Source organism: Pelodiscus sinensis, chromosome 6 (assembly GCF_052426305.1).
Source record: "Pelodiscus sinensis isolate ZL-2025 chromosome 6, ASM5242630v1, whole genome shotgun sequence".
Lineage (NCBI taxonomy): Eukaryota > Metazoa > Chordata > Testudines > Trionychidae > Pelodiscus > Pelodiscus sinensis.
Genome location: NC_143057.1, coordinates 48,035,689 through 48,051,105, shown reverse-complemented (window position 1 = coordinate 48,051,105; position 15,417 = coordinate 48,035,689). Strand labels below are relative to the sequence as shown.

General features: G+C 38.5%; 1 protein-coding gene across 6 annotated transcripts in view; it reads left to right on the top strand.

Annotated features, from left to right (window-relative positions):
* SHC3 (SHC adaptor protein 3) overlaps nt 1-15,417 on the top strand; it is an 86,074-nt gene that overhangs the window by 8,364 nt on the left and 62,293 nt on the right. For 2 of the 6 annotated variants that reach the window (XM_075931865.2, XM_075931866.2), the window contains exons 2-4: nt 72-150; nt 479-549; nt 1,413-1,577. In XM_075931865.2, coding sequence (XP_075787980.2) covers nt 496-549; nt 1,413-1,577 — 219 coding nt within the window. In that variant the 5' untranslated portion in view covers nt 72-150; nt 479-495. The other 4 variants (XM_075931869.2, XM_075931868.2, XM_075931870.2 and 1 more) reach the window with 4 other exon arrangements.

The window sequence follows — 15,417 nt, the reverse complement described above, 5'->3', positions numbered from 1 at the left end:
CCACTGATATTCCTTAATTTTTCAGAGCCAAAGCAAATATTTATTTGTGTATTTTACATTTTTTGCTTTAGACTGAAGATCAATGGTGAATGAAGGTGTATTTCTTAAGTTTGCTGCTGTACTTCAGAAAAAAATTTTCTTCGGACACAGGTACGTCATGTATCACTACATTAAAAAACAAAACAAAAGCTTACTCTTGAATACTAGGATAGAAGGATTTGTTTCTGTACAAATCTGTGATGTAACAGTTTTTCTAAGAAACGGCATTGGCACAAAAACATTTTGTTAAGGCTGGTAAGTCTGCTTTTGTGAAAGAAAATGAGAATATTCTTTAGTGTAGTATGTCCACCCATTTTTTTGAATCTGTTGTATATTATGGTTTTCTGAAAGCCTTCAAAATACATGAATCCTGTTTTGTTTCTGTATATTTATGCATTGTTATAATATCTAATGCCTAACTGACTCTCTTTTTATACAGATTGACAAATATGTGGTATGGAAGAACGTGTTAACAGAAGAACAGAGTGGAGTATATTTTCTTTTAAAAAAGTTAGTACAGCTATTTAGAGGTGTTTGTATTTGGTCACAAAAAGAGAAAAAAATTAAAGATTGGAAGGAACTATCTGTTTGAGAAGATAGGAAAAGGAAATTTGAGAATTGATTGGTGCTAGTGTGCTGTAAGTGGGTGGTTTTTTTTTTTTTTTTTTTGCTACAGGAAGTGATTTGCAGTGTTCACTGAGCCTTTTGTTGAAAAGGGTCCTTCTCATTTGTGTGAGTCATGCTTTTGCTGTGAGCGACTTGGCAGCTCTAAGCAGGACTGAGATCTCTGTCATAGAAAACTATTACTTCACCCAACCTTTACGTGGAACCATACATTTATTTAATTTTTTTTGCTCTTCCTTATACTCTTCACTCTTTTTAAGGCAAAATTAACTCTCTGTCCTCATTATTATGAATTGCCTTCTATGTTAGCACAGACATCTCCTGCATTGGCATCAGATTTGCCAGAACATATGCAGGAAACTAGATAGAAGGGCATGCTTCAGCGTACCAAGTATAACCGCTTCAGGAATGATTCAGTGACATCAGTTGATGATCTTATTCATAATTTGTCCATGAACAGCAAAGTCTCAGCAGTTGCTACAACCTCAACAGCATCTTCATACCTGTGTTCGCCTGAAGTTCTCCGCAAAGACCAAGAAGATGGACCCACCACCTTTTGTAACCTCATCCATAAGGTGTCCCACTTGAAACTCTCCAACACAGGCAGCCTTTTGGGTATCAAAAATCTCTCCTCTGCAGTGAAGGAGCTTGCTGCCTCCAAATTGCAGGGAAGCTCGAGTGCTTCTAGCTCAGCAGCAGGGGCTTCAGACAACACATGTAACCTTGTCTCTGCCACTCCGTGTTCTCAGCAGGACATGAGCAAGATGAGTACAGGGAAAAAACCACGGTCAGAGGAAATGCACCTGGGAGGTGAGGACTGGAATCAAAGTAGCAGCTTTGTCAATAAACCCTCCCGAGGGTGGCTGCACTCGAATGAGAAGATCCTGGGACCTGGTGTGACGTACATTGTGAAGGTTGGTCTGCTTTCCTTCCATTCTCTTCTTTTATCAATGAAAATTTCTCTGCAGGTTTTGATGACAGACTAGTGAAGCTGAAAGGAGCTCTATTTGTATGTTCTTATTTCTGTGGAATGCATGGAATGTAAATGTAGAAAGGCAGCACTAGAAAGCAGTGTTAATTTGTTATATTAGAGAAGAGGAAACCAGCACCTTGGATCTATCAGCATGTTTTACAGCTATGTTAGAAGATTTTTTTCCTCCCCTCAAGATGAAAAAAAGCTATTTTTCTTTCATTCTGTGTTTTTCTTAATTCAGGTTTTTGGCTTTATGTGGCATGTTATGTATGTCTCCGATGCATAGATTTTCAATATGTCTGGTGCAATCTGTAGCACAGGGGGAATGAGAAACACCTTTACGTGAGAAGACCTCTTTATCATGCACCATATTTCAAACTAAAAATTACTTCAAAGAAAAGTGTTCATTTTTGGGGGAAGTAGTATTTGCAATCTCATGGTGAGAAAACCATAAATATCTGTTTTGGCTCATTCCATAAATAGGAATATTGTTTATCTTAGTAGTGCAGGCAAAATGCAGACTCATTTTATATTACAGGGTTTTGGCTATCTCAAATGTTATTTCTCTTTCCAGTTCATTGATGCTTTATGTCCAGAGCCATGAACCATAAATGTCCAGGTTAATATGGTTGTATTTTTGAAAGCACTTAAAATGTACTATAAAAAGGATGCTTCCTTTTGGTAAGAAGGGGATGCATGAGGTTTCTCTGTGGTGGAAAATTCCAGTTGATATTTTCAAACATTGTATATAGCATATATAAAAATGATTATACTGTTCACAATTCCCTTTTAAATCACAAATTCTTACATATGTAACAGCTCTGATGCTTAAGAGTTAAATTACTATGTAACAAAGTGTTAAGCAGAATGTAGATCTATTTTTATCTCAGTTTATTCAGTGTAAAAAATCACAGCATTAAGTGTAACCCACAGTGTTTTAAATGAGTTGAAGCCACACTGAATTTGGAGAGAGTGGTGTGAAATAAGCAAAACAGATTATGTTTTTAACAATTGGAGTTTAGAGAAGGAGGTTTTTGGTTCATGATAGATTTAACAAGAGGTACAGTTCAAAACCCTTTTTAAAAAGTACTGTCATTTTTTTTCAGTCTCAAACTTACTATGACACACACAGGAAAATGAGTTTGTATCGCCCTTCTGAGTGCACACTGCTTTTCTGATATTCTGCAAGAAGTCTGTTGATAGAATTGATATCTTGATGTTGGATGTTAAGGTAGTGAGTCTCCGTTCTCTTGCATTACAGTATTCTGGTTAACAAAAGGTCATGAACAATTCTCATCTTATCTTATGAAACTCAATCCATTTTTTCTGCTTAATACAGCATCAGAAACATGCAGTTACTGGCTCTTGGAATTCACTGTTATACGTGCAATCTAAAGTAATAATTATGAAGCAGAACAAAAACAGCCCCTCCCCCCCTTTTTTTAGCTGGTAACCATGCTAGAAAAAGCTGGAAAGTTTGAGTGAAAAGAGATGAAAGAAATTATTTAAAAAAAATAAGAGTGAACTCTCAAAAAGTAACCAATATTTAATGTGGGAACAATGCAAAGATTTCTCTCTATGCAGCTAGTGTCACATGCTTTAACCAAAATGTTGGGATATTTAAAAATAGCTTTAGCATTAAACATCAGTTGGGTTTTACATGTAATCAAGATTTATAGGAGTATGATATTTAGCGTTTCTTTTAAAGCAGGATGATGTCTTTAACTTTTTATTGTCTGGAATACTCGTAGATAAAAATATAAATGTCAGAACAAAGGTTAAAATACTATAAAAACAAAATATAATGTATGAGTGAAATTAAAACCGATCATAGTTAATAATTCGCCTGTTCATTAAATCTCTCTGAATATTTTCCTCAGTAACTGCAGCATTCAGATAAATAAGAACAGAAGTGCAGTTCCCACATCATTAAACACTGTTAGTTCCCAGGGCTTTTGTGCATTCAAAACATCAAATCAATACATAGATAATGTACATTGATGGGAAGCAGTCCTTGGATACCTCAGGCTATATTGAATATCTGGGGGACTTGTACAGTGTTTAATTAGTACCATATGCTTTGCTGAGCATTCCATATGTCATTAGTTAAATGAAACAAAAAATAGATTTGTTGTTAACCAGTAAAGCTTTTATCATTTTGTGTGTATAATGGCTTAGGGTTAGTATTTTTCATTAACTCATATCAGAAATGTGGAAATTATTCAAGGAGGATGACAAAATGTCACCAGTGGACAGTTTGATGTAAACTATGTTGGAACCTCTCCAAGGAGACACAGCAATATTCCTGTGTTGAGTTGAACTATATATGTATTTATTATATATGTTATAAAATATATGCCTTTTCCTCAATTTCCTTCTTTTCCTCCATGTCCACAGTTGTTAATAACATATAATGTGCAAAAGAAAAATGGGCAGATATTTTCCTCAGAGATGACAGTAGCCATTTACCTCCAGACTTTATTGCTATCCTAGGGTTTTAAGCTTGCGCACACCGTTCATTTTGAGATGGACAACATAAATGCAACATTAAACATGGATAGGATTTACATTGTACAGGAGCCATGATACAGTCTTCTATTGTGGTGGAATTTGGACCTAAAAGTATAGGTGGTATCTACAGTCTGGTTTTCCTGTTAATTTAATCTGAATTATGGATTTTTATGGTAAAATTTAATCACATAGTGCTTTTTGTATAGCAGATTATAGTTGTTCAAAATATCTTTTGATATTTTAGTTTATTTTCCTGGTATCAGACATGTATAGAAACAAAATATTGAAGGGTGTTGGTATTTTACTTACGTCTTCGGTGAACAGTCTGACAACTTGTGGAGTAATGGCAAAAAAGAGAAATATTTTGTAGTAATGGATGTCCTTGAAGACTTTCATGGTTTCCGTTATAGACCCCCACATTTAATATAGAGTGATTATAAATATTCATGTTGTTAGAAAAATAATTTCATGTAATAAAACAGTGCAAAACTGCATAATCTAATAACTAACAGCAGTTAAATGTTTCAATGAAACTCATTTGTCTCAAATTATAGAAATCTGCTGATGATCTTAACTGTGATAATGGCATAAATGTTTTGTTTATTTGTTGATTTAACTGACAGCATAGTCAACAATCATGATAGGAAGTAAATTGACGTTAGTCTTTAGATACCTGTGGCTCAGTCTTGTAATAAGTACTGATGAGATTAAAATAGTGGCCTTCAGTAGTTCTAAAGTAAAACAAAACAAAAATACTATAATATTTCAATATAATCCATTCTGGTATTTAAAACAATTTATGCCAAGCATCCAAAAGTGCTTTACTAGGTATAAATGTGGATAAATCATAGAAAAAAACACTGTCAACTGCGTCTTCAGAAAAACAAATACGTGATCAGTCTTTCAGATCAAATAAGAGACAAGATTTCCAGATATAAAGAGCGTGATACCATAAGCAAAAATCTGAATGATAAAGTACATTAAATCATATTGCAAAAATATGTAAGTGCAATGCCTAATAAATGATATCTAATAAATTTGGTCACTACACTCACACTGTGTCTTGAGTGGGAGAAATGTTTAAATTTGACAAGGAAGAAGGTGGATGCCTTCTGTGTAGCCATTTGAAAGCATAATCTAATTTAGATACCAATCCTACAAACACTATTAAACACATGCTTAACTCTACTTAAAGGATTGGACCCAGTGAAATCAACTTGACTGTTCTCATACTTAAAATTAAAGCTATGTGTATTTGTTTACAGGAGAGGCAATGCATGTTCTTCATCATCCATTTAGATTTTATCGAACACTCGCATCAGTCTACAAGTAGATTATATGAGATTTTAAATAGATTATGTGAGATTTTGTAGACAGTTGTTGAATTTAGGGAATTCTTTCTATTTTGGAGGATTAAATTGTATCTTAAAGACAGGTCTAAAAAAGGATTGACATGTAAACTGCGCCACCCATTGCATTTCAATGGGAGGCTTTGTACTTAAAGGCTACACTTCTGAAACTCTATTCCCTCTTTTCTTTCCCCCATGCTGTAGTGGACAGTAATTTGCTACTGGTCTATAACAGAAGCAGATCATAACAGCCTCTGTGCTCATTTAGTTGTTCTGGAGAGCCTTTGCCCACTTGCTCTTTGAAAGCCAAAATAGTTGAGGGAAGGAATGTTCTTATTCTCCCTTACTGCCTTGCAGGAGCATATAATCAAAGTTACAAACCAGCCCTTAGTTTTTAATTGTAGAGTAGTCAAATTGAAATGGAGCTTTTTGGTCTGTTTCTTTTGTTGCAGCCTGCTGTATTTGGTTGATGTTAAATTTGTTTTCCTTCTTTATAACAGTGCTAGAAGATTTCTGTGGCTCAGGACCTTAATTAATTTTTTGTTTTTCGTCATTTAAATCATTGCTCTGGGATGGGGGTGGAGATGAGAGGTTCAGTATGCAGGCCCACTCAGCCCTCTCTTACCCCACCAGCTTGGGACCAGGTGAGATGCAGCTCTCCATAGCCACTGCAGCTCCAGCAGGCACAGCTGGTGGAGGGGTACATGTCCCCAGATCCAGGTTCATCTGCCCCCTGTGCTCTCCAGCCAGAGTGCTGAATGCAGAAAACTGCCCTTTCCCCTTACTCCCTGATAAAGGGGAACAACCAGCAACGCCCTCATATGAATCAGCAGGCACCCTTGCATGGGTGGTTGGTTCAGCTGGAGCTGGAGTAGGCAGGCCGCTAGCCCTACCTAGAGCCCCTCCCCTTCTGCTGAGGAGAGGGCGAGTAAGCGTGCACCCTCAAAGCCTCCATGGAGCACTGGTGGAGGGAGGAGGCTCCATCCTCCTTGGCCAGAAGCACAGGGAGGGCAGGCACTGGGGGCAGCAACACTCCACCCCCAGAATGCCTACAGAAGGCGTTTTGGGGATGGAATGTGGGCAGGACCATGTCTGGCAGTTTGGGAAGGCAAAGCCTTCCCCCACCTAGGCTACTGGATGCCAAAGCCCCTTCCTCCCCACCTAAAGGCACTTGGTGGGGGAGGTTTAAGCCTGCATCAGTCTCAAAAAGGGGGGCACAATCCCAGACTGCCCCTTTCATCTCCCTGGTGATTCTATTTCATTTCTGTTTGTTATGAGAAGCAATCCCATTCTAGGCACATCCAATTTTCCTGGCACAACCAAACCCTTAGAGTGCATTAAGTTCTGAAGAAAGGAAGCTGTGTATTGTATTTGGTGGTCCTGGCTCTTACTTTAGGAGAAGTTCTTGATCAAAAAGATGGACAGACAGGCAAACGGACAAATTCTCAAATATATAGTAGACTAGAAGGTTTAGCTGACATTACTTGGTATAGGGATGTAAAATCCCATTTTAATTGGTTGACCAGTTAAACACATTGTTTAATTGGCTAACTGAATAAAGAGGATGGTGGAGGGAGCTACTCCAGCCTTTCCTGGAGTGGCCCCCATGCCATTCTGTGATATGGAAGGGCTGATCTGGCCCAGTATAACCACATTGCCTATGTCATTTTGTTGTGACTTAGTAAGGGAAAGTTTACTTTATAAGAGCCCTAGAGGAATTAAACTCCCTAATACGAGGTTGGTGCCTGACTTCATCAGCCCACTGAAATTTATATAGTGAAATCAACAGAAAGATTGCTTTGTACACAGGAAACAAAATACATTAAGATAAAAGGCAGACAAAGACAAGGAGTAGATCCAAAGATGATAATGCAAAGGATTATAAGAAAATCTTTGCAAATCTCTTCCCCTAGACACCATCACATTTATGTTTCACATAAGTTGTGTGTGTGTGTGTGTGTGTGTGTGTGTGTGTGTGTGTGTGTGTGTGTGTGTGTGTCGGAGGGTTCGTTTTAAATCAAATCTGGAAAAATACATTAAATTATACAAGTTCAGGAAGTAAGAAAAGCAAGAACAAAAAAGAAATTAAATCCTGTCCATTCCCTGAAGGACTTCTAAATGTCCTATATTATATAGTATGCATGCTGCATGTATCTTGATGTTTATCTGTTTTTATTATCGTATTATTTGCTAGTACAGAATTTTATACCAAGCAATGCCTTCATTGTTTGTAAAGTTTAACATCTTCATGATCTCCAACACTGTATCACCTCAATGGGCATAAATGTAAAAAGCAAAACTCTTTTTGTTGACTTGCACAAGGACCTTTTAAGCAGTACATTCATTACAGTCCAAGCATTTTAAATTGATCCTTTTCTCTTTAGCTCCTCACAAACCTGAATATTTGTGAACATTTGTTATGCCACTGAGGGCAGATGCCATATTTTGTGGTAAAAAAAGACGTCAGCCATTTTAACATAATACTAAAATAAAATAATGTAAAATCTAAGCAGCAATCAAGAGAAAAGATCAAACAAAGTGCACATCTATGAGCCTCCTTCTAAAAAATATTAAATGAGGAGTTGTGTTGCAAGCACAATACACAGTAGTTATACAAAAAGCGATAGCTTGATGTTGTGTTCAGCAGCAGAACCTGGGTCTTCTGAGACTTAAATCAGTTGTTATCCACTTGGTCACAGTGCTCTCTACATTTTCTTATACTGCCAGGGCACACTTGGATGGTCTCATTGTAAATGAGAATCAGGCCCAAGGAGAATCAAGAAAAGCTGAATACTTGTACTGTTTGAAATATGAATTAGATTTGGGCCCAGGATAGATAACTTCTCTTAAATGTTATTTATTTTAGTTTATTTAATTTATGTTAAAATCAATGTTATTTGCAGATCTGTGTGTACGTATGTACTCTTGTGCTTGTGTGTATTGAAAGCACTCGATTGTGAGCATATCAGACTGATGTTGGTCTAGAAGCATGTGACTGCATCTAACATCTTCAAAAGACAAGAAGGCAAATGCATCTCAGCTGATTTAATACCATTGAATTTAATAGGGGTATAGCAGCTTACACTAGCAGTGAATTTGACCCAAGGTATATAGCCAAGCTGTTGTGATGCAGAATGAAAATTTTTGACTGGTGGATGAGGTAGACAAGGCTTTCTTCAGACAACTAAGAGAAGCTTCCAGATCACAGGCCCTGGTTCTCATGGGGGACTTTAATCACCCTGACACCTGTTGGGAGACCAATACAGCAGTACACAGACAATCCAGGAAGTTTTTGGAAAATGTTGGGGATAACTTCTTGGTACCAGTTCTGAAGGAACCGACCAGGGACCATGTGCAGCTTGACCTGCTGCTCACAAACAGGGAGGAACTAGTAGGGGAAGTAGAAGAGGGTGGCTTTTACTTTTGACTCCCTCAGAGAACTGATGGACAGGATTCCCTGGGATGCTAACATGAAGGGGAAAGGAATCCAGGAGAGCTGGCAGTATTTTAAAGAAGCCTTATTAAAGGAGCAGGAAGAAACCATCCCAATGCACAGTAAGAAAAGCAAATATAGTAGGTGATCAGATTGGAAATCTTTGGTCAGCTTAAACACAAAAAGAAAGGTTACAAGAAGTGGAAACATAGATGACTAGGGAGGAGTATAAATATATTGCTCGAGAATGCAGGGGAGTTATCAGGAAGGCAAAAGCACAACTGGAATTGCAGCTAGCAAGGGATGTGAAGGGTAACAAGAAAGGTTTCTACAGGCACATTAGCAATAAGAGGGTGATCAGAGAGGGTGTGGGGCCCTTACTGGAAGAGAGAGGTAACCTAGTGATAGATGATGTGGGAAAAGCTGAAGTACTCAATGCTTTCTTTGCCTCTATCTACACAGACAAGGTTAGCTCCCAGACTACTGCACTAGGCAATGCAGAATGAGAAGGAGGTGGGCAGCCCTTGGTGGAGAAAGAACAGGTTAAGAACTATTTAAAAAAGCTAGACATACAAATCCATGGGTCCGGGTGTAATGCATCCAAGGGTGCTGAGGGAGTTGGCAAATGACACTGCAGAGCCTTTGGCCATTATCTTTAAAAAATCATGGAGACCAGGAGAGGTCCCGGATGATTGGAAAAAGGCAAATGTAGTGCCCATCTTTAAAAAAGGGAAGAAGGAAAATCCAGGGAACTGCAGACCAGTCAGCCTCACCTCAGTCCCCAGAAAAATCATGGAGGGGATCCTCAAGGAATCCATTTTGAAGCACTTGGAAGAAGGGAAAGTGATCAGGAATAGTCAACACGTATTCACCGAGGGCAAGTCGTGCCTGACCAATCTGATTAGCTTCTATGATGAGGAAATTGGCTCTGTGGATATGGGAAAGTCAGTGGACGTGATATACCTTGACTTTAGCAAAGCTTTTGATACGGTCTCCCACAATATTCTTGCCAGCAAGTTAAGGAAGTATGGATTGGATAAATGGACTGTAAGATGGATAGAAAGCTGGCTAGACTGTTGGGCCCAACAAGTAGTGATTAATGGCTCGATGTCTGGTTGGTGGTTGGTTTCTAGCGAAGTGCCCCAAGGATCGGTTCTAAGGCTGGTTTTGTTCAACATCTTTATTAATGACCTGGATGAGGGGATGGATTGCACCCTCAGCAAGTTTGTGGATGACACTAAGCCAGAGGGAGAGGTAGGTAGATTGATGGGCAGGGATAGGGTCCAGAGTGACCAAGACAGATTAGAGGATTGGGCCAAAAGAAATCTGATGAGGTTCAACAAGGACAAGTGTAGATTCCTGCACTTGGGACGGAAGAATCCCAATCATTTTTACAGGCTGGGAACTGACTGGCTAAGTAGCAGTTCTGCAGAAAATGACCTGGGGATTACAGTGGATGAGAAGCTGGATATAAATCAACAGTGTGCCCTTGTAGCCAAGAAGGTGAATGGAATATTAGGTTGCATTAGGAGAAGCATTGCCAGCAGATCTAGAGAATGGATTATTTCCCTTTATTTTACTCTGGTGAGGCAACATCTGGAGTATTGCATCCAGTTCTGGACCCACCCCCCTCCCTACTATAAAAAGGATGTGGATGCACTGGAGAGGCTCCAGCGGAAGGCAACCAAAATGATTAGTGGCTAGAGAACATGACCTATGAGGAGAGGCTTATTTGGGCTTATTTAGTCTGCAGAAGCGAAGAGTGAGGGGGGATTTGACAGCAGCCTTCAACTTCCTGAAGGGAGGTTCCAAAGAGGATGGAGAGAGGCTGTTCTCAGTAGTGACGGATGGCAGAACAAGGAGCAATGGTCTCAAATTACAGTGGGGGAGGATTAGGTTGGATAGTAGGAAAAACTATTTCAACAAGCCGGTGGTGAAGCACTGGAATGGTTTACTTAGGGAGGTGGTGGAATCTCCATCCCTAGAGGTGTTTAAGTCTCGGCTTGACAAAGCCCTGGCAGGTTAATTTAGTTGGGATTGGTCCTGCTTTGGGCAGGGGGCTGGACTCGATGACCTCCTGAGGTCTCTTTCAGCCTTATGATTCTATGAGTGGCCTACATGAATAACATATTAAAAGGGTGAGTGTTCTAACAATTTTTTGTTTTTGCCAAATGAAGAAAAAAGCTTAAATCCAAGCTGAACATCATCAGACAATGGCAATTTGCAATGGCAAAAAATGCCTGAGTCCAATCTGTGCCACAGCCTCTCCCACTTTTACTTTCAATGTAGCCGTTATTCTTGCAGTCAGGTAGGACAACATGAGGCTCATTTAGGTAAACCAAAACAATTTCATCTTGGGGGCAGAACAAGAGGCATGTACAGCCTATGGTGATGGGCACTGTAGAAAAACCATTGTCACTGTTTTTCATTTTAATTATCAAACTCTAGCAAATGTATAGTAATTTCATATAGCGATGCAACAAAACAATGCTAATAAATGTTTTTTAAAATCTGAATTTACTGTTGACTGTGTCCCTCTTAAAGCATATATTCAAATGTATATTATCAACATATATACTCTTGTATAGCACTGTAGGTTAGTTAATGTAATACTTTCATTCAGGTTGGCTAAAGACAACAGATCACCTATTAGACGAAATACCATCTTTTTGTTTTGTCTTTGTACATTACCAAGCATAATGGATCAATGAATAGGGTTCGCTGGTACTGCTAAATAAATCTAGCTATACTGTACACGATTTGTGGTTTAACATATGCCATTAGGATCTTCTATTATAGCAAAATGTTTTGGTTGTAGAAGCTTTTGCATGTTCATATTAAAGGAATTCTGATGCATAACACAAGCTGCTAGAACTAATCTGCACCAGGCTTTTGAGAAAATGTATCTCGTCGGAGATGGTTGGTGAGACACAAAATACCCTGATAACTGTGGCAAGTAGTTCATCTTATTTAAGGATGCATTAATGAAGTATAAACAATGCATTGCTGATACAATATTACACAGTGTAAATATTTACATTCGTTCTGATAATCAGAGTGTCTTGAATATTGTGTCAGAAATTTGGTACACTAAAGTTTTTGCATGTGCAGTTTTCCATGGGTAACATGTGTGTACAAAAATTTGGATGCGTGATGCAAAATGAATTTGCTCACATAAAATAAAATAGGTAGATTTATTGCTATCCAGTATGTGTATATCTAAATCTACATTAAATTTTTGCATGCAAAAATGGGTAGAAAAAAATGCACCAAAGCTTGCACATGCAAAATTGTGAGTGCAGTTATAAGAGTAGTTAGTGAAGTTTTGATCCATTGACGTTTTGCACTTCATGGATATTTTTGAGCTATAGTGATAGTGATTTTAATTCATTACACAAGCATACAAAATACAAAAGATTAGAATAGTGTTTTGAAGTGTTCCTGCCAACATTATTTTGAACATTTATTTATCCACAATAATGAAAATTAGATTTTTTTCAGAACTGGAAATTTGCTTCTGAGCAGTACTTCATTTCTAACATGCCAGAAATCTAAAGCCACTAACTCATCATCATAAAGACCCGAGGTTGTAATTTGAGTTGCAGAGATACACCAATTGGTAAAGGAGCTCTGCACTTCTTACTGTGGTTTACTGGATAGCCTTTTTGTTCCCTGCTTAGGGATTGACCCTCAGTCTCAGCTCCTGTTCTGTGTAGTGACTTTCTTAAGCAGTCTTTTTTTTCTTCTTTTGTCTGTATCTGCTGACACAAGAAATGAAGGACAAGATTTAAACTCTAGCAGTGAAGAGCACAGTCAGGTGCGGAATAAATGGGTAAACAGTCTGATAATGAAAATGAATTCAAATGCATAGTGAAAATATACTAAATCACTGCACAACAATTCTTCTAGGACTGCCTTCCCACATAAATGAACAAGTTCTGCTGCATAAAATCCTTTATGCCTAATTATTCAGGAACCATATTACTAGACATGAAAAGCAGTATTTATCAAGCCTACAAAACTGCCACTGGCAACTCCTGTTGACATTGTGCTGTGTGCTGTACCTATCCTGTAATTATTCAGCACCCAGTTCTGTGAGGTGAGATGTATTCCATTTTAGGGGCTGTGCATGTTCTTCTCCCAGTAAAGTCGGTGAGAGTTGGAGACACTCAGTACCTTGCAAGAGGCGCTTAGTTTTCTCCAATGCACACAATTTTATGTGAATCACTGCCTGCAGTGGAGGCACTGTACAGGTTAGCTGAGTTCTAGGGAAGAACAGAATGAGCAATTCCAAGTATGGTAATGCACCCCTGCCCATCCTAACTAATAGTCATTGATGGACCTCCATGAACTTAGCTAGTTCTTTCTTGAACCTTTTTCAGGCCCACAGTGCAGGCGGGGAGAGGAAGGGAAGGAAGAGGGATGGCAAAGGGAGTAACTGCCTTAGGGCCTGGCAATTCTAAAAGGCCCAGAGCTCCTAAGCACCACTGCCATTAATGCAGCAGCAGCAGCAGCAGTTGGAGCCCTGGCCCTTTAAATTGCTACAGGAGCACTGCACAGCATGCTGTGGGTGGCTCTAAGGGCTGGAGGGTGGAGTGGTGTGCACTGGTTGGCACTGAGGGCTGGCTGCCCTGCCCCTGCCCCTTCCACTTGAAGCCCCGTGTCTTTCTAGAGTGCAGAGCTACTTTCCCCACCCCCGCACCTTTCCCAGGGGCCAGGCATGGCTGTAGGCCCTAACCCTGAGTTGCTCCCTTTGCCCTTACTCTTTGCCATCATTAGGGTTGCCAGATTGTTTCAACAAAAATACCAGACACACTCGACATTACATCACAATCTACATTACATCTTATTTAGAAAATACCAGACATTTATATTTTCTCAATTTGTTTCCCGAACAGAAAGCTCAAATACTGAACTGTCTGGTTCAAAACTGGGCACCTTGCAAGCCTAGTCATCATACATGTTTTGCTTTTGTGAAAAGTCCATGTATTGCTCGATGGAAACTATATTTATGATAAACTTTTTGCATTGTCATAGAAGCCTGAAGCTTTTTATCATTTAAACAACTAAGCACACAAGGTTTGTATGCAATACAGAACAAAGATTGCCATTTTTTGACATTTTGCCATTAGGTAGAATTATCTAGATAAAACATTGTATAGTCACCCAACATCTATTATTATTGATATTATTGATAGAAATGTAGCCGTGTTAGTCTGGTGTAGCTGAAACAAAATACAGGACTATGTAGCACTTTAAAGACTAACAAGATGGTTTATTAGATGATGAGCTTTCGTGGGCCAGACCCACTTCCTCAGATCAAATAGTGGAAGAAAATAGTCACAACCATATATACCAAAGGATACAATTTAAAAAAATGAACACATATGAAAAGGACAAATGTGAAATGTGATTTGTCCTTTTCATATGTGTTCATTTTTTTTAATTGTATCCTTTGGTATATATGGTTGTGACTATTTTCTTCCACTATTTGATCTGAGGAAGTGGGTCTGGCCCACGAAAGCTCATCATCTAATAAACCATCTTGTTAGTCTTTAAAGTGCTACATAGTCCTGTATATTGATATTATTCTTACTGAACATTTATATTATAGTAGAGCCCCAAGATCCAAGTCAGGATCAGAGCCCTATGGTACCTGGTACTGAACAAATGTATATAAAATAAGATTCCTGTCCAAAAGAGTTCACAGGAAATTAATTGTAAAAGCTTTTAAGCTATTTAAAGCACAGCCTCAAATAATATGCAGTGACTCACAGTCATGCAGTGAAAATTTTAAAGCTGGCCTTGATTTTCTTGAGGACTAGGCACACTGGGTATTAAACAAATACTAAAGTTCCTCGTGCTGCTGCCTAGATTCACTGTTTTATGAAGTGAATTTCAAAAATATCTTGGACTGATTCAAAGAAAATGTGGAATCTCTCTTTTTCCCTGTTACGAAAGGTTGTCTATTTCTACTGTCCTAATTAAATCAACAACTTATGAAGCATACCTCCTTTCCATAATTATTTTAATAATATAATTTCAGCAATGATCTCATGATCAGAAAACCAAGCACATAGTTCAGAGAACAGAATGGAGAGAGGGAATTGTAGACTTCACAAAGTGCTGAACTGAAAGGAATGACGCATCTTTTTTTTTTTTTAAGCATACACTGTGGAATGTTTGCAGCAATTGATTTTTTTTAAAGTCATCTCTGGGAGGTATTGAACTCATCCACAGAAAATGCATCTTTGTCCCCTAAATCCATTTGCTATTACAGTTGTGCAAAACTACCCTGGTGTTCAAATAGAACGTGGCAGTCAAACAGTAGCCTCATATTCACCAATTAAGGATTAATAAAGCATGTGCCATATAGATTACATTCTTTCTATCAGCAGATAGCACAAGCTAGTAATTGTATTATGTACAATATAAGAGAACAAGTAATAGTCAAAAATGAATTAACTAGGTCACCTTTTGCAGAGCTA